This window comes from Fopius arisanus, unplaced genomic scaffold (genome assembly GCF_000806365.1).
Source record: "Fopius arisanus strain USDA-PBARC FA_bdor unplaced genomic scaffold, ASM80636v1 scaffold00126, whole genome shotgun sequence".
Lineage (NCBI taxonomy): Eukaryota > Metazoa > Arthropoda > Insecta > Hymenoptera > Braconidae > Fopius > Fopius arisanus.
This window is the reverse complement of record NW_011887865.1, coordinates 124,225-144,269: the sequence shown is the minus strand read 5'-3', so window position 1 is coordinate 144,269 and position 20,045 is coordinate 124,225. Positions and strand designations below refer to the sequence as shown.

The window sequence follows — 20,045 nt, the reverse complement described above, 5'->3', positions numbered from 1 at the left end:
GTTGTTACATGATATAAAAGAGATGCCGCTACCGCTCAACATGATACACATTAAACCGGTGAATAATATACCGATGGGGTTCTAATATTGAGGGACATTGAGACAGAGTCACGCACGTAAGAATAGAATGACGATGCTCTTTCTGTTTAGTATTTGTACAAGAGCGATGATCAGATATGATTTTGTAATGGCTGGTTAAAAGTTGAATTGAACAAGGCGAGCATGCAATATTATTAGAGAGGAAAATTGAGGATTGGGGAAGCCGGGGGGCGAAAGGCCGCGGAGGGGTGGAAGTGGGTGAAGGGGAGCGGTGCCCCCCCATGGTGAAGACGATTGCCCCCCAGCGGGAAGCTAAACATCCCAATGGGGTTAAAACAAAATGCACCGACGCACACACCACGGAATCCAGTCGTTTCACCTTAATTGCGGCACATTAATTATAATGGCCGCTAGCATTCAGGATGTATTATCAATTCGATTTGTACGGGCGAGTTCGGCCAGGTATACCGATCGTTAATCTGTCGAATTCGTTTTAATTTTCCCCCACCGCCATGTGTTTCATATAAAAATAATAAAAATAAATAAATAAAGATAAGAATTGTAGACAAGGATTGAAAAATTATGGGTTAATAATGAGCTGATGATCTATGACGGAGAGTAAATGAGAAAATTTCGAGGGATCGGTGGGAATTTATGGAAATCACCGGTAGATGGCCGCGGCCTCTCGCAATCAATACACTACCGTGGAGAGGTTGAAATAGCGGGAGCCCGTGGATGGGGTTCGGGGCTCGATCATTTTATTTGTTGAATAAAGTGTAATTTGCGTTATCAGAGACACTTTATCTTGCGGAACACAGGAACTCGCACCTGGGGTTCTCGACACGCAGAGCGACCGCGCGGTTCACGCTTAACACCCTTTTCTCAAAACTCTATTATTCCCACAACGGTTCGTTTACTCCAGCAACCTTCAATCCTCTCAATCACAGAATTTATATATATATATATTTTATGGCGCTGTTGGGCTCGCCACTTGGTGTGGTGTGGGATGGAAACGGGAATGGCCAGGATTGTAAAAAAATGAATGATCTGGGTACATCGGGAAAAGTTGATCTTCCTCTGGAAGAGTTCCAGCTTTTCGAGATGAAATCGTAGGGCCCGGGGCTCACGCGATGCGTTGGGTTTCCCGGAACTCCTCTTCGAGCGATCATTGAGTCGCGAAAAGGTATATATAATACGAAAAAGGGACTCCAGTTGCCGACAAACGCCTTGGACTCCTGGACTTTTGGGGTCCGAATGAGAGAGGAGACCACCTCGGATGGTAGTCGTGTTTTTCTCCGGGCTCACACAAGATTTTTGATGGGTTTGAGGAATGCGAGGGAGGACGAAAGCTTCTAGGAAGACAAATTTCACTTTTTTTTTCCCCCACCGCTTCCATTGCGAGAAAAAAATTGTGATTTAAAAAAATTATTATTATTTAGTCTTCATCAGCTACGGACTGGTGATTTTCTATTACGTGACTGGCAGTTGCATTCGTTGAAATTCGGATTAGCCGGCATTGAAGGGTAATTAATTATCAACGCGGTAATTAAGAATTGAGTTTTTCTCACTGGTTGGATTAATCGTACAGCGCACGCGTCCTGACAATTCAATTTTATTTCATTTCAAGCCGTGACTATCGCGAATTATCGCGGATAACGTGTGTATTTGGTAATGCATATGGTACACCAGTACATGGGTAGAGCAACCGTTTGCTTATGGTCAATGGTCACTGGTTTTGATGCTACCTTGGATACGTACCTCTTTGCCATCAAGTTTCTACGAAATGATTAACTACAGGCCTCGATGCGTGTCATTCTTTTCACTCAGTGGTTCTCACTTTCTATTGATGTACAAGTACTTATCCGATTTATTCATTACGACAGACGTGCAATGGAACTTGGTAATTTAATGGACTGGTGTAGATTGAAGATATTCGACAGCGTTTTTTAGATATTTCAATAGCAATTACTTCATGGTTATTATGGCTTCATTATTCTTCGAGGGGTAAATGTAATTAGATGGATGCGGTATTCTCTCGTGTGGGAATGGAATATGCCAATCGTACGTGTTTTTCATATTTTTGTGAAAGTCAAAGATGTCGATCGCGTAGAAAGCGATATGAAATTGATTGATAATTAAATTTGAATTTATCGTCCGATTCTTTTTCTATAAAATCGATTACCCAATAATTGATAATTAATAATAATCCGCCAATCATATTCACAACCACTTTTTCTTCTTCTAATTATTTATCTTTATGGATAACTATTGAAAAAAATTGGAATCGTACTGTTTGGAGATGTAAAAATATTTGAAATATTTAAATTGCCATCCCAGAATTGAAGTAATGAACTCTGAAATTTCCTCTAATTAACAATCGGGGATTATTGTTGGAAGAATCAATTTAGGGTTGAATTGGAAAAATACTTGAAACATTCTCACGGGGAATTGGCAAAAAAAAAAAATTATGGCAAAGTAAATAACACTCGGAGATCCCCCGGATTTTCTTTCTCCCTTAATCCGCGTATTTGCCTCATTGAATTCGAAGATATGTCGGTCACGATGCCAGAATGTTTAACGTCACGCGATAATTTCGCAAGTACTCTCAAAATAACCGAGAAAAATGCAGTCTTAACCCACGAGTAATGGCGGTGAAAACGAGTGGTAGGGGTATCACAGTCAGCATGGAAGTGGTATTATCAAAGAAAGTGACCTAATGGGGTAAAAGTGGTAAGGGTAAGTATAAAATCTCTTGTGTATTAAACCCGTGTATGTACTGAGAATAAATTAAACTAATTGAGCAAATTAGCCGGCTGTTCACGCAACATGTATTCCCGTAAATATCTACCATCGGGCTTTTCAACGTACAATATAATAAACCCCGTTGGTTATATTCGTCACTTGATATGCATGACGAATTGAATATCTCGTATTTCTTTTTCTCCCTCATCACCATTAATTAATGTATTTACGCACCTGGATACGAGCCTCGGTAAGACCGATCTTCATGGCGAGTTCCTCCCTGAAACAACGAGCATCTGTTAATTAATGTGTTCACTCCTCTCTAAAAAAAATATTAAAAAATCACTGACAAGAAATTAAAAAAATTGATTGATGTAGCCAATATTTTGCCGTTCATGCTCAATCAGTCTTGGGAAAAATTATTACTCAAGGATACTCCGCAATCTGCATGTTTTCCAAGTAAATCTGTTCAATCATCGAGAATCATTTTGTGGAAAAAAATAAGTTGAAAAAAAACTTCATTTACCTGAATGAGATCTAGAATAGTAAAAGAGGGAGGGGAGTGAATATGAAGGCTCGCATTTAAAGAAGCACGATTCAATTATCCTCTCGCTGGTGCCCATTTGTGCGCCAAACGTAATATTCCTTCACGCCCGAATGGATTCGGAAAAGCGGCGAGAGAATAAATGACAGGGGACCCACAGGTCCGTGGCAGAAATTGCGAGTTACAGGTGAGTTTTGTCCGTCTTTTGCGCACTTTACGATGGTTTCACGGTTTTTTTTTTTGTTCCTCGGCGTTTTCGTGCCCCGTCTTCCACGGATTTTAATTCAAATGTCGGGAAAGAGAGGAAATTAACGATAAAACGTGGGATTACACACGATAGACTGAGAGAGTGAGTGGGACAAAGATTTTCACGGTGATCTCTCAGCTTAACAATTACTTAGGTGATTGCAATCCCCTCCTGCGCAATTATCTATCGGTGATATCCATGTTTGAAGCAGTGGAGGGAATGAAAATTGTTGTTTTATTATGAGTCGCAATGAGTCATTGTGAACTGGAGTATTTTACTCGGTGTAAACTTCAGTACACTCACTGGCTTAATAAGATCACGAATTTTCGCGGTTAGACGGCCACTCCTAATTATCCCTCCATTCACCGCAAGATAAGGCGTAAGCTACTGGTTTGTAACCTCGATTCTCGCACTTACTTGGGGCTCTTGCTCATTTTTCTTTATAATTTTTTCTCCTTTTTTTTTTTCTTTTCGTAAACTCTTGGGCGCATGTCCTTCGTGTCGGACGATTCCTTTCGAATCTTCCTCGGAAATTATTTTAATTCCAAATGCGCGCATATACATGGGGGCACACACGTATCTTTTGATGGTGCGCTAAACCGATGGAAAATGAAATAAATAATGGTGAGAGGAGGTAGTTGGATGAAAAATCATATGGTAAGGTGAATGGGAGTGAGGGAGATGAGGAGAAAGGAATCGCGTGGCCAACATCATCACTATGATACCTGCCTCGGAGGTTAGGCGCGCGGGTAATTCTTGTAATTATAGGACAATTACATTATCTAATTAACCTGTGAGGTCAGGAGACGGGTACACTTCAACGCGTTGGGGGCCTCCTGTGATTGTCTCCCTGGGGCAATGGCGCAATCTTAATTATCATTGTTTGACACCGTCCGCAAAGCGCACGGGAATTCAGCACCGGAGTTCCAGGAATAACGGAGTGTAACGAGAACTTTACAAGGCAATTTTCCCTCGAGATTTATCTTTTTGCTTCGCCAGCAATTTATTAAATTTATCCTGATTCTTTTGTTGCTTCTTTTATTTATTCATTTTATCAATTTTTTTTTGAGAATTATTCTCCGGAATTGAACAATTCTTGGGGTTCAGCACTGCTCAAATATCTTGGAGTCTTCCTGGAGATGATCTAGATTTTTTGATTCGTGATCGAGTGTTTTGGAATGGCCACTCGATTTTTCAAGTCCATTTTCTCGATCGTTTTTTTATTTCTGTCATTACAAATTTCCAATCTTATTTTTCAGGATCGAATGACGAGGGCACGTCATTTATAGACATTATTTTAATGTAGGATTTTACACTGCTTCATCAATTGACGAATCAATATTATTTTTCACTCGTCGTTAATTACAGATGTGGAAACATCATGTATTATGCATGATATCAATTTCACAATCGAGAGAAAAATCGATTCTCGCTGCTATCACACTTCGACCGATGCACAGAGAGAAATAATCAGTAAAAATTCCAGAACTTTCAATTCGCATACCAATTAATCGAAACCGGAATGGACTCAAAAAATTTAATTAACAATATATTAATTTTCCACAGATAATTCAGGTAAAAATGGCGGTGCGCCGTCTAATAGTTCAAAATTCCATGACTTTGAATAAAAATCACTTGTCAGTTCCGTAAAATTTCCTACAGTCACATTTCCCTCGGGAATTACGGAAAAGACACGTCATTTGATGGAATATTTCTCCTTGCGTATAATATGGTGTCAACTCCTTTATAGTAATGTCGATAATTTTTTTTTTTAATGGAAAATCCCTAAGATCATCTCTGGAATGGAGTAGCCAGTAGCTCATGTCTCAAAGTGCAGTAAATGCGTGCGTAATGTGCGCTTAATACGCGTATGCCGGGTAGAGAGTCAATTACGGATTGGCTACGCTACCGCCAATCGGAGGAGGGATGGACCCAGTTGCAGGAACTCGACCAGTCTTATTCCCCCGATATATCTCCCACTTTCCCCAACTCTCTGTGTTATTTAATATTGCTTTTACTCTTTATTTCTCTCTCTCCTGGACATTGCCATCTCATCTCCTTGCGTCACGGCTAAAAATTTTTTAAACACTTCATACGCCCTTCCGGCGGAGCATTCTTCAGATATATTTGAGACAAATTTCGAAATTAATAAGGAATTCACGATTTCCAATGCTGTGGGAAATCGTTACTTTTGCACGGGGAATTCAATCGACACGCGTCGCGCGAGTATTTCAATTAGTTAGATTTATTTTTAGTTTTGATAATGTTCAGTAATTTTACATGGATAATTTAATTGTAATGGAGTATTTGGAGGGAAAGTGAAATTATGGGTTTTTAATATTTATCTGTGACTTTTTAAAATCATCAATTTTTCATTGGCGGAACCATTTTTATTGATGGAAAATCGAGGAATATTTAATTGAAGTTCTCAAATTTTAATTGATCCCCATCACATGTCGAATTATTCCGTCGAAACTTCAAATTTTCGGAGATAATTCAACAATTAACACAGACGTAAATAATTCGACTCACCATGATCCCTCAAAATATTCTTATCAAATTATCAACATCCAATTACAAAATTTCAACTCAAAAAAAAAAGTATAAAATTTCTAACTATCCTAAAAAATCGCCCACCTCCGAAAATCCTCAGATAAAAATAATTTCCAATAGAGTCCCCCGAAATTTCCAATATTCCCGGATTATCGTCTACACATGAGACATTATTAAATTCATACAGCGTGTTAATAGACCCAACGAATGAAAACAAGAAACCCCAAGCCCTTTGTTTGAACGTAATTTCATTTTACGACCGGAAAGGTTTAACCAACTTCCCGAGAAACGACTTGGTTATATATATAGTTTAGTATCCCTCAACCCAAAGTAGAAAAGGGAGAAAAAAAAACGCAGAAAAGGGGGGTGGGAGAGAGGGGGTCAAAGAAAAAAAAAACTAAGAATGGTGGAAGAGAGGAGCCTCCGGTAGAGAGAGTCAGAGCGGTGAAACTTAATAACGATGATTGTTTCCGCGATCCCAAGCAGGGCCCGTTGGGCCCACTGGGCCCACTGGTCTCACTGTGCCTTTGTGTGGGCCCTCTTCATTAATCGCCACTCGATGCCGAGTCATTCCCCCATTCTCATGAAATTACCAATTACGCATTAACACTGGATGTACGCAATGATCAAGCGAAATAAAAAAATAGCCACTCTAGTTTAATCCCGTGGGTAATTATTCTACGGAGAGAAATTGATTATTTATTATCTGAAAATTGACATGGCTAAAGTGGCATTTATTATGAGGGCAACTTGTGTGGACTGGTTGGTGGATACGGTTGGGTTATGGTAGTAGCTCACGGAGGTATATACTTTCTTATCTAAATTAGATCTTGAAAGGCCTGCACAGTAGTGTTTGGGATAATAATCGATATAAACCGAGCGTCCACTGCAGGACTAAAGTGGTTTACTACCCGTCCATGATCATCAGTTTTGCCAGATTATATTCGTTAACAATAATGTTTAATTATTTCGAAACCCGGGGCTTTCATAATTCTTGTTCGATATCAGAATCAATAAGTAACGTACTGTAATCCTGAGACTCTTTACACGATGGAAAATCATTGGGATCTCAATCTTCAGGCAACACAGCGAGTAACAATATTTAACAAGAAATTTAACTGGAAAATCTATTATATTTCAACGGTACACCGTTTGGGACGATAATCGATAGCAATTCCGCATCAGTTCCGTGATATTATCTCCATAAACAATAACATGTAATTACTCCCGGTCCCGTCTCCGGTAATTTCCATAAAAAATAAAAATCAATTACCAACATGTGTCATGACTGATCTAAAGACTCTTAACAAGCGATAAAACATGAAATTACGGGGAAACATTGGGGATTTCAATGTCTCATTAACAACAGCTGTCTTTGTGATTCTAATCAATCATCATTCTGAGAAACTATATTCAACAACATCTGACCTTCTGGCTTCCACATCTTGGAAAATCATTAAATCAGGAAAAATTCTCATACATCGAACGTTAAGTTTAGGATAATCTATGGAGATCAAATAAAATCTAATGACCCAGTGGTCCCCTGTCGTGGAAAATATTTCGCAATCGGAAAAAAATTCAAAAGAAAGTTGAAGCGAACGCGTGTCAGGACTGATCTAAAGACCCTTAACAAGCAATGAAACATAAAACCATGAAAAATCATTTGGACTTCAATGTTACCATCATGTAGAATTCATCCAACAACCCCGACATCGTTGAATATGCATCAACTATTTAATGCACATCAAGTTGAATAAGCCTATCCAATAAACTCGAACGGCCATAAAATCCAATTAGCGTCCGCTGAAAGAGGCTTGCGGTCATTGGATAGATTCGAAAGAACAGAAACAACGATGATTAACTTGTATACTATATTAGCGCTGTACAACATTTACGAGACTCCCAGTAATAACGCAATTTTATAAATAATAGAAGTACAGGAAAATTAATGGAAAATTGTTGATGATTGCTGCTCATGACAATTGGTTTCTCACAAGGAGGCATTGATTACAATCTTACATGATGTTTTCTTCATTCTCTATTATTGTACATAAGTGCACATAATTTGTTTCTTTTTTACACAATAACTGGGAAAACCGAGTAATTGTATCGTCCATCATTTAATATACCCCTCCCTTCCCTTCCTATCACCCACCCGCCCCCATTAATCCACCCTTTGCATATTTAATGCAGTTATCCGTTAATTGTGAAGTGCATGGAAATAGACTCACTATGCGCATGATAAACGTGAAGGAGAAAGAGCTGTACCTATTACGAGCGATTACACTGCTATTAGTTACCAACTGGGTGTTCTTTAAAGTGGGGTTGAAAGTTAATTTCAATGTAGGATAATAGGAGAAGACGCCACGACTCGCATATCCGCCGATGAAAAAATCATGAATAAAGCGGTGCAACTCGTCTACCAATGGGGAATTGAAAATAATGAAATAAAAGATGAGGATGTGGACTGGGGCTTATGCTGTGGGACTTGATTGGTGGCGTGCAACGCATCAACGAGTGCGAGAATAAAATTTGCATAACGATCCGGGCGTGAGAGATGACCAACGCCGGGTGAAAATACATCAATGATTTGTTGTGTCTTTACGAGGACGCGGGGGGAGTCGCTGATGATTGATGAATCATCAGGGAGGTGGATCTAGTTTTGTTCCACTTGAAAATTCATATTAGCCTGTTTTCTCTCCGCGAAACCGTTAACTCGACTTGATTTTTTTTTTAATGGTGGAGTGTCTGTATAATTGTTTTTTCGTTTGGTTTTAGGTTGAGGAATTTTTTAACGCACTTTTTCCTACGTTAGAGAAGAATTTTTCATTCAGTTTCAATTTAATTTCATTTTGAAATGTCTTGGGTTGACGTTGGTAATTAAAATTCAATTATTCTCTGAGAGTTGAGAGACAATCATTTCCAGAAAAAAAATCCGTTGGAAATTTTTTATTCAATATTTATTTGTTTAAAATATCAAAAAGGTTTTTTAAAGTAATCTCTATTCTCCATCCGATTGGAAAATGTTTTCCCATTAAGTGATAAAGAATTTAGACATTAACGTTTAATTACAAGCCACTGATTAAAATCCCGAATCCTAGAAATTTTTTTCTGGGAAACCCGAAAATGATAATTTAAATAATTTATCAAGATTTATTTCCCATGACATTTCAAGATTATTCATGCATTCGTACAATTGTCATAAATCTTACTAACCTGGTAAACACATCCGGATAATGTGTCCTTGAAAATGCTTTTTCAAGTTCTTCAAGTTGGAAACTCGTGAAGGTCGTTCTGTACCTCCTCTGCTTCCTCTTGGGTGCAAAATCGTCGACCTCAGCATCACTCTCAGGACTGGTTGGTGCAGCACGTGGATGTACCCCCTCATCATCGTGTCTGCTCTCCTCAGTGGCCGATATCCCCATTTGTCCCTGATTCGTATGCTGCTGATGATGCTGTTGAGACTGCTGACTAACTCCCAAACTTCCTGTACTACTTGCCGGGCTCGTCTGTGAGACAGCCTCGCTGCTACCTCGCCCAGTACTCTCTGCAATTAAATTCCAATAATCAATAAAAACGAAAAAAATTTCTAATAACCAATTTGAAATATTTCCCCCAATCAATTGTCCATTAAAGAGAATCATTAAAGAGTCATTTTCCAAATTGTGGAACTGTCTCAATTATTTTTAATTACTCATCGAATACCTCTTAATGACTTGACGTTTCTGTCCCGCCTAATCTCTTCATAAAATACTGAGAACGAATCTAGCGCTGATGAAATCCTCAAATTAACCGATTCCTCCGTTGTCCGCGACATTAATGAACGCGTCAAGTGCAAAAGAACCATTTCGATTTCTATTAAAAAAAAAAAAAAAGAATCCCCCGCAAATTCACCAACCGGAAAGAGTGGTTTTATATCCTTACTCAACCATTCGTTATCACCAACATTCGCGGAATTTCCTTAACGCGCATTTTGGTTTCCTCTGGAAAGTACGTTATTGCATAAGGAAGTATAAAAAGATGACCACCACTAATTGCTTAATACAATCGTAAACCCGTCAATTTGTACTCCATTCATTTACATAATCATCTGACAATTGATTGAATCTCCTTGGCGTAACTGTCAACAGCAACAATACACCAGTAATAAATTATTGAAAAATAAACTATCGGATAAAAAAAACAACAGCACGGAGGATCGGCATTCACAGTAAATTAAATAAATAAAAAAAAAAAAAATTGTAATACGTGTATGAGTGATGGCTATCCTCGACTAATGTGGTAGCTATTATACGTCCGTTGGCGTTCCTTTCACCGACCTTGCCTTTTGTATTAATGATACGACTAGAATGGAAATCGACACCTCGGTCCCCCTTCTTACCCCATCTGTCCCCTCCTGGCCCCTTTTGCCCCCTCCTGTCCCTTTCGGCCCTCTCCTGGCCCCTCCTGCCCCACCCTAACTCAACATCGTGTCCCGAAATTTTCGGCTAGAAAAAAAAAAACAAAAATCCTACCTCTGTTTTATCAATCTGATCAATCGAGAGATCGGGCGGGGATCACGCGGCGACGAGGCGAATAATAATCGTCACAGGCACGCGATCAAACGATTCACAAATTGCCAAATCGATTTGTTGAAAGCACCACATGCATCAGACTGGATATCATAACTCGATTTTTTACATTATGTTCAACACAACTCAACACCCAAATCGTTCGATTCCACTCCGAAATTGTCGTCTCTCCAGTATTTGCCGAAGATCGAGACAGCGATATTCGATACTTGCATTATTGCAAAGACAAACTCGATTATACTGACAAAATTATCAGAGAAATGGTCGATTTATTATTCCTGGGGTACCAGTCATGTGCAATGCAAACTTGAAGTTAATTTAACCTTCAACGCAATTGATGGAGTTATCGAATTAAAAAATCGCTTTATTTGAGAGGAATTAATGCCTTATTTGATTGGCACAAATAATTCAGTTTAATTGAATGAATTGTTTCCACGATGTTATGGAGTTATTGTCAGTATCCTCTCCTTTTTCGTATTTTTTTGTGATTGTTCAATGATATTTTATGAATTTTAATTGTAAAAGTTTACTGAGACATCGAATAACAAAAATTAAAAACAGTATAATTTTTTATCTTAATTTTATCAACTGTTCCACAGGAATTAGTAAAAATTCTAAAAAATAAGAAGATATCACCAATAATTTTTATCTTCATTTTCAAATTGAATATTTAATTGTATTTCTAGTCAGTCAATGTGAAAATCATTACATGTCAATTTTTGAGTTGAATTTTCTATTTCATTTTTTTTTTTGAGATCATCAATTTTTCTGGGCGTCTCCCACACCGACAGGAAGAAAAATCCCACGGACTCCAATCCCTGAATTATGCTAATGAAAATTGATCGATGATTTATGTCTATGCAAATGAGCGTCTTGTCGTAACAAAACTAATTAGCCAACTCATTGCGGTCACCTGTATTGCCTCAACACGTTCTATTACATATTATAATGCAAGATGTTTGGAGTCATCGAGAGATTTATACAGCTCGAGGGTGCGCACACACACATTAAAAACACTAACACGATGTTTTTATTTTTAATTCCATCATACTTGCAAATTCCTCACCGTCGGACTAATAGACGCATCGATGGATACATGCTCCCGGTAGAATGTTCCCCAGAATCTAGATAACACCCCGGCAATTAAGAATTATCGGTGATTTTCTCGTGGCTTTTTGTCCCTTTTAAACTCACACGTTTTGCACCAAAAACACTATTTATGGGTGATGAGATCCCCGAGATAATGATCCAACTGCTATATATATTTTTTTATTCATTTTCATTTTAAATCGTGTATCAACAGAAATGAAGCCATGTGATTTACAATTTAATTGATCAATTTGCGGATAAAAATGGTGAAGGAATTGAGCAACCGTCAAGTTTCTACCGCTCTAATTTTCACCGATTTTAAATTCCCTCATTCGAGTGAAAGCGCTACTTCAATATAAAACACCAACGGAGATCTCAAGTGCATTATATACGCGTAATTATAAATTACACTGTCAACGAGTATGTGTTGCGTTCAATTAGAAAGCCAATGGATCAGATTTCACTGACGCATGGCATTTGATAGCAGCTCCGAGATAGTTAATGTATGCTGAGAATCAATTATGAAACTGATATACATGTCTAATTGTTTCATTCGTAAAAAAAAAATATAAATAAATAGTCCAACTCATTTAATATTAATTACCGCATTGATACTTATTATTCCAATAACTCGTATCTCCGTGATTATTAATCAGTGGGAATATTTATGTAATCAAATCTAATTGATTTAATCTTGAGGACCCGGTTTATATGGGCTATTATATGAATATGCAATATCTTTTAATCAGCTGCATTAATTATTAATAATATTTCTAGGACTTCCGGCACAACGGGAAAATTTTTCATCACTGACAGATGCACGGAAATTCCAAAAAAATTTCAGCAAATTTGGTGAGACCATTAATGGAAGGTGGATATTTTATTTTATTGAAATTTGAATTTTAATTCTATTTCAATTAAAAATAAAATGGATTGAACAATAATTATATAAGTATATATAATAAAGAAAGAGAATAAAAAAAAATAAAATGATAAATATGAATAAAATGGATATCGCGAAATGTCAAGTGTAATTTTCCCACAGTACATCGTAATGAACTAAACTACTTTAATCATCCGAAAACACGTGGACAGGTTGAAGGAAGCGCCAGTCGCCGGTTCGGGTTGTACATAGACATTGCAAATTCGTCCTTGCAATAATTCCAAGAACAACTAGCGATCGCACGCGAGGTTTCCCGTCGTTTCAGCATTTTTTTTTCACCGCAAAACCATATATACGTATTTCGCCTCCTTTTCCCTCATTCCCTTCCACCTTCACCTCTTTTTATTAGTTTCTCCTCGCTGTAGTGATACAGGAGTACAATTACAATTATCCACCCAGTGTAATTACACACAATGTCACTTCTAATTACTAAATTGAATTGCGAGCGCACGGACTTTGTAATGCCACGGATTATAATCTCTACGCGGATGAATGTGTACATGATGTACTCGTTTGCTGACTCAAGCTAATAAAATACCCAAGTTAATTTACAATTATTTATAGAGTTGTAAAAAAAATGGTAGGTTTACCAGTCGATGCATAAATATCGATGTAAAATTCAATTATGAAATTTACATTTGTAATTAAATAAATATGTAAATTGGTCAGATGAAAAAATTATTCGATTATACACGTGCATGTGTCGAATCATAAAACACGTGTACATCATACAGCTCATCTGCCCTCTCACGTCAGCTTGATTAATGACTCGTAATTATACATTTTTTTTTTCTCTCCCCTTCCGCCTTCCTATGGATAATTGTTTATAATTGATGGTGATCATTGTGACTTTTTAATCGCATTAGCGTACCTCGTCAACCAAAGCATGGAGGCTCATTGCGCAATTGTAGGAATAAAATAACCAACGCCCGTATGACAAACAATGTTGGAGATAGAGTGGCCGGAAGCAAGTATTTCCAAGCTCCGTGTTCTTTACTTGCATCCACCTGAGGCCATGTATTATTCATGTAATATTTTGAGGGTAGGTAATTGGTCCTGAATGAGGAAAAACTTCTGATAAAATAGCCTGGGAAATTTCAGCCTATCGACGAGTTATTGCCGATATCTTCTCATTATTCAGATTTTTTTTTAATGGTATCCATGGACCTGATTGACGTGAAAAAATCTACTGGTTTTGGTTTTATTATTATTTAATGATTCGCAAATTTTTATAGTCGAGCGTCCGTTTTTGTAAATTTAGTTTTTACTTCTACACGGAGAGAAATATTTAGTAAAAATTACGGAACTTTCAGTTCACTTACCGATTACGGAGTTGATTCGAAAAATTTAAGTGACGGTATCGTTATTTTTCACCGATAATTCAGATAAAAATTACGGAACACCGCGAAAAAATTCTGTGACTTTAGATAAAAATTACGTGACAGTTCCGTAAAATTTCCAACAACCACATTTCGCTGCAGAATTACGGAAAATACACGTAATTTTTATTGAATATTTCTCTCAGTGTAGTGAACCAATTGTAAATATTATAAGAACAATTTGTTAAAATTTCAGATGTTCGAGTGAAAATAAAAATAATATGTATTCAATAATCGGCCACCATAAATAATTTCTGTGGAATACTTGAACCGAAATAATTTTCCACACTGAATTTCCCAAAAATCTTGCAAAACACCAAATATGATATTAAAAAACGAATAATTAACGACCGATTTGTTATTCCCAAAAAACGATAAATATTCCAAGCATAATTGAATCCGATTGAACAACTTCCATTGACTGAAAAAATTACCCTCCACGTGCGGCAAATATGACCGACGTGGATCCACCGAATAATATCCCCAAGTGAAGTTTTAAAAAATCATGCTGATCCTCCAGCCATCAATTTATAACAAAGAATAAAACAAACGTCAAACGGATGACGATTAACCACAAGCATAACACTGTGTTAAGTCAGCCAACCAGTGAGTCCATTGTTTTAGAATTTCCAACGGAATGGTAATTAAGAAGATGTCGGAGATAAGTAAGACAAAAAGCAATGGGAGCTCTCGAAGAGGCCACCACTACACCTCCAAGAACAACAATAAAAAAATAATACGACAATGTATTCATAACAACACACGTCCATTGAGAAAACGTGACGAATGTGTGCGAGCCGCGGGCACCCGTAGCCATGCCGCAATTATTATTCAATTTCCGTAACTGCACTTATCTTAACTTGATGTCACAACGTGTCGGTAGGGTTGAGCATTAGTAAAAGGAGACGGGGATACACCGTTTGCTGTATGTACAGAGAGTACAGAGCAATTGCGCGCACCACGGAGCACAATTAAAGCCCATTAGCGGGATCCTGGCGTGACTGTACCTTGCGCCGAGCACTCGGGGCTATTTTCAAAGGATCTCCCCCGAGTAACCGACACCCTTGACATTCTTACATCCCACTCACTACTTCAATTACTACTTTTATGAGTTTCATGCACTCGTCGAAATTTTTCGGTTATTCGATAATACATTTCGGTCTAAATATCAATATTTCGCACGGAGAGAAAAATATTTCATTAAAATCATCTTTGCGGAACAGTTCTGAATTTTTTTCGTAGTATTCTGTAATTAATTATTGAATCTGATAGAATAACAAATAAATAATTAATAATAACCAACCGTTTTTAGTCATTGAAATAGAGTTTTTCGTAATAATTGGTGAGTTCAATTGACATTTGAAGAGTAATTAGGTCATTTTTTGAGAGTATAAAATTTTGGGACTTGTTTGCTGAGGGCATTTTATTTCCGTTGAAATTAGAGGTCTCGTTAGAACGACCAGCCGTGCGCACATTCGTCGAGTTTGGGTTCGTCGTCATTGCCCTTTGTACATGGGTTTGTATATGGTTGCATGGTCGGTTTGTATATGGTTGAGGTTTATACACGTTACACGTGTTACCTGTCCTCGGTTATATCGCTTTACGCTATCGCACAAAACTCCTCCACGAGTATTTACCTCCGAGAGGTTCGGCATTGTATCCTTATCTCTAACGTGTATCAAATTATGGGGTTACGTAGAGATCATATCCTTTAATGAAAATGTCATTTGTCGGGGTCATTTTCTTGGTTTTCGTATTTTTTTTTCTTTTTTTTTTGGTTTTTAACAATGGGTTGTGGAGAAATTCCCCGCGGGAATTGACGAACTTGGAGATAATTGCAGGACATCGCTGGTTTATATTGGGACATGGAAAATTGAGGTCTTTTCATTTTTTAGTACACGGACAGAAATATTCAATAAAAATTATCTGCCTTTTTTGGAATTCTGCAGCGAAATGGGGTTGTGGGAAATTTTGAGGAACTGTCACGGGATTTTTTATTTCTCTCAAGTCAGAGAAGATTCCACTGGCGTTCTGTCGTTTTTATCAATTATCTGAGAAAAATTACGATATCGTCACTTCAATTCTTCGAGTTGATTTCGCAATCGATAAGCCAAATTAAATTCCGTAATTTTACTGAATATTTATTTTATTCCGATAATTTTTTCGGAGGAGGTTTTCATTTTCAGGGATTTAGAGCAATATTTTCCCAATAATGTGTCATTTAGAAGAGAATATTTCATGGGATTTGAAGATAAATACTCGAAATTCCTCGAAGACGAGGGCGGACCCTGAATTTTTTCATTTTTCGCCCCAAAATTCGGGAAATTGTACGAAATTTCTGGGGAACATCAAAATTCTTCTCCTATCGCCATCAAATTTCCAAGTAAATCCCCAGAAGTGTTACCGATTGTTGCTATCCAATAATTAATTTTTCAATGCAATTTTGAATTAAAAAAATCACCATTCAATTTTCACTAGATTTCCCTAAAATTCCAAACTCCAGAAACGTCATACCATATAATCACTATCAAAAATATTTGATTAAACATTTTTTAAATTACTTTCAAGTGAAGTAATTAATCCAATGCATACTTGTAAATTGCAGTCTTTCAGGTATTTACCTATAATTTTGATAAATATTTTTTATCAAGAGCAGCTGCGAGCTTTCAGTTCGGACTCTCTCCTCCAAAATGAAGTATCCAACTTGAAATTTCAAGTACAGCAATTTTCCAAAAGTGTAAATCACCTTAAATCCCTGATGTGGTCATGCCGTACATCCCGGTGCGGTATGAGACCGGGTTAGACCCCATTCCACAAATGCTTGAGCTTTCTTCATCAAGTCCGAGCTCCTTGGCCGAAACCGATGTGAAATTCCAGCATGTCCAGATATTTTGCCGAGTATCTTTTTCCCTCAACCGTATTTCGGCTTCCTGGAAGTACGAAGGGATTAACCCGTCAAACATTTCGAGAGGACCAATTACTCCCAGCTCCCGATGTCCGTCCATTTCTTTCCCTTTCTTTTCAGAAGCACCAGAGGCCAGGGTGAAATTGTTGGAGAAATGCTGGCCAAGTTATTGGATAAGAGGCAAATTAAATGGGGTAATAAATAGCGAATGGCGCCTCGCGTGATTTTCTGGTTCTCCGCGGAGAGATTTTTTTTTTTCTTTTCGAGAGAGACGGTATAAAGTGACGCTCGTCACTTTCTCTGATTCCCTGAATCATTGACCCACGAGGATTCACGACACCGAGGAGATGATGAGACAAATAAACGGTTAAACAAATAAAAGATATTGAGAATAATTCCAGCAAGGGGATAATGAAGGTACGTTTTTGGACCAGATGCGAGTGGCTTCAGCTTCCAGGTTCCATTTCACTTTTTTCATTCTTGTTTCGTCGTTTTTTATTGCTCTCCTTTTTTTTCTCCTTTTTTTTTTGGTTTTGGCTTGAGGGTTCTTGCTGATTCTACCTTCGGTGACGATGTCTTGGCCACAGAGACGAATAACATGGGACTGTAAAACACAACCTGGGGAGCGTGCTATCCAAGTCGTTCTTGGAACGCGTCGCGCGGTCTCCATTCTCGAAATGGCTTGGCAATCCATCCACTGCTCACATTCCCATGTCTAATCCATTTAACATAAACTCGCCATCAAATTCTCTTCAGAAAAGAGACTCGATGCGCCTCCAGTCGATTCCCTGTAATACCGCGGTTGCTACTTCGTGGTGGGTCAGTTATATAATAATTGTTCAAATTTCGCCGTTTTTTTATCATATTTTTTTTACCCCCATTTTTTTTAATAAAATAATGAAAAAGGAAAATTGTTAATTTGTCTCTGGGAAAATTGATTGAATAGAAAATTGAATTGAAAAAATATTTTTGCATTCACCGATATCGAGTATCAATTAAATTAATTTCTCCCAAAAAATAATAAACCCAAGTGACCAATAAAAATCATCCACAAAATGAAAAAAAAATCTATTATTGATTTAAATCGACATTTTTCCATGGCGCGTAATTTAATTTCCCGATGATGAAGAGATTTTCCTTGACAATTACAGATTCCCGTAATTTCGATGAATTTCTATAACGGCGTATGGATGATAAATTTTTTATCACGGAGGTAATCTCAACAATCCCGTGGATAAAGCATTAAATTGTTGATTGACCCTTTCCTCTATTCGACCGGCGTCCTTTTATAGCCAACACAGGTGTTTCATCTGTCCGGGGCATGTACCCCTCATATCCTAACATGGTCGTCGGTTGTAAGGAATCCCGATGTACACCACGAGACTGTATAGTTTTCGACGAGCCAGTGCCATATCGAGTCACCTAACACAGTGTTTCACGTTATCGTACCTCATGAATTAAACAACTCTACACCGTTTTCCCCCCATGTGGCATCACTTAGTGGTGGAGTTGGCGTCACATAAGTGGAAGTTCTTGCTGGACACTGTACCGGATCATGTCCCGTGTCCAACGTTTTAATTCAGTGGTCTATACCACCTTCCTCTGGCCTTTTTCACAATGGCTAATGTGTGGGAATAAACAGCTAGTCGCTTTTCTCTGGGGGTTATTACCTTTCACTGCTTTTCCATTATAGTCTTTTCCTCACAGTTCTATCTGGCTCTTTGTTTCGGTGATTTAGTCAGCTGATCTGCACTTCCATCATTTCCATCATTTCCATCATTTCCATTATTTCCATCATTTCCATCGTTGGGAAATCTTCTACACGTGGATTCAGCAAACATTCAAATTCAAGGGTTTTTTTGTACGTCATTTAGTGCACCGGAAATACTCATTTACATGAGATCAAACGGTTCATTTGTAATCGATTTCTGGGATTAGAGAATCTAGTTTTTGTGATTTTTTATTACTCTGTTGGAGGATTCTTTGAAATTCAGATTTAATATCGAAGAAGAAGTGACTGGTGATTTTTAAAATGCGAATTATGCTGCGAAAACTTATTATTGATTATTTATCTATTTTTTGAGTGATTTTTTGGATTTAAATGATATTTTTGAGTTTCAGAGAAAACCATAAATTTCGTGGAAAAATCAAAGACTTCGAAAATCAGTTCTGCAAATATTTTTCAATTAAAAAATTCAATGTAATTCAGAATTCAACGAAAATTGAAATAAATTGCAGAGAGTTTTCATAAATCTTTTTTTTTTATCCAAATCACAGTCAATATTACTGTCCGTAAAATATCAGTGATTATTCCCTGGAAGAGAATTTTTTTCGAAAGCCTGTAGTGCATTTAGTGTTTATAAACAACAAGAGCATCTGGAGAAGGCATTTCCCATCTTCCTGGGTATCCAGAAAGGTTCACTCGTCTCAACTCGCGATTCCAGTCTAGTTTTTTATTGTCACATACGTCAGAGACAGTCCCCCGAGTCCCAACTGATGATGAAGACGTTCCATTGCTCTCAACAAGGACAGTAACATCGATAAAATTATCCATCTATGTTTTATCATGCCACCGAGCAAGTACTAACGGTGCCGAGCGCAACATTTTTTCTCTTACATCAATTCCCCGACTATTTCCCAGGGGAATCGTTAGTAACTCTGAGAAAACTCCTGTATTTATTAAAAAATAATAAATTGTTAATGCCCGGGCTTTTCTGTCTTTCTTAATTCACTTTTAATGATTATGATGATGCACAACAAGATCTGATAAGCAAATGAGCCCGATTCTCGTCGATATCGAAACATTCTTTTTTTTTTTTTTTTCGTGCGTGAGGTGGGGCAATTATGTGAGCCACACCGAAAGCAGATCTACTTATTATAAATTAAACACACGGAAAAAAATTATCGCAACGACAATATTGATCCGTCGAGGCAATTTCACAGGAAACATATTTTCTCATTACGCATTGAGAAAAATAAAACAATTATCTCAGCGATAATATTGATTTCTAGAATGGATTTTATGACAGCATA

At 37.6% G+C, this 20,045-nt stretch overlaps 1 protein-coding gene across 1 annotated transcript in view; it reads right to left on the bottom strand.

Annotated features, from left to right (window-relative positions):
* LOC105271823 (homeobox protein aristaless) overlaps positions 1 to 20,045 on the bottom strand; it is a 54,416-nt gene that overhangs the window by 3,165 nt on the left and 31,206 nt on the right. The window contains exons 2-3 of the mRNA XM_011313592.1: positions 9,342 to 9,672; positions 3,016 to 3,061 (exon numbers count right to left, since the gene is read on the bottom strand). Of these exons, the coding sequence (XP_011311894.1) occupies positions 3,016 to 3,061; positions 9,342 to 9,672 (377 nt within the window). The remainder of the gene's footprint in view (positions 1 to 3,015; positions 3,062 to 9,341; positions 9,673 to 20,045) is intronic.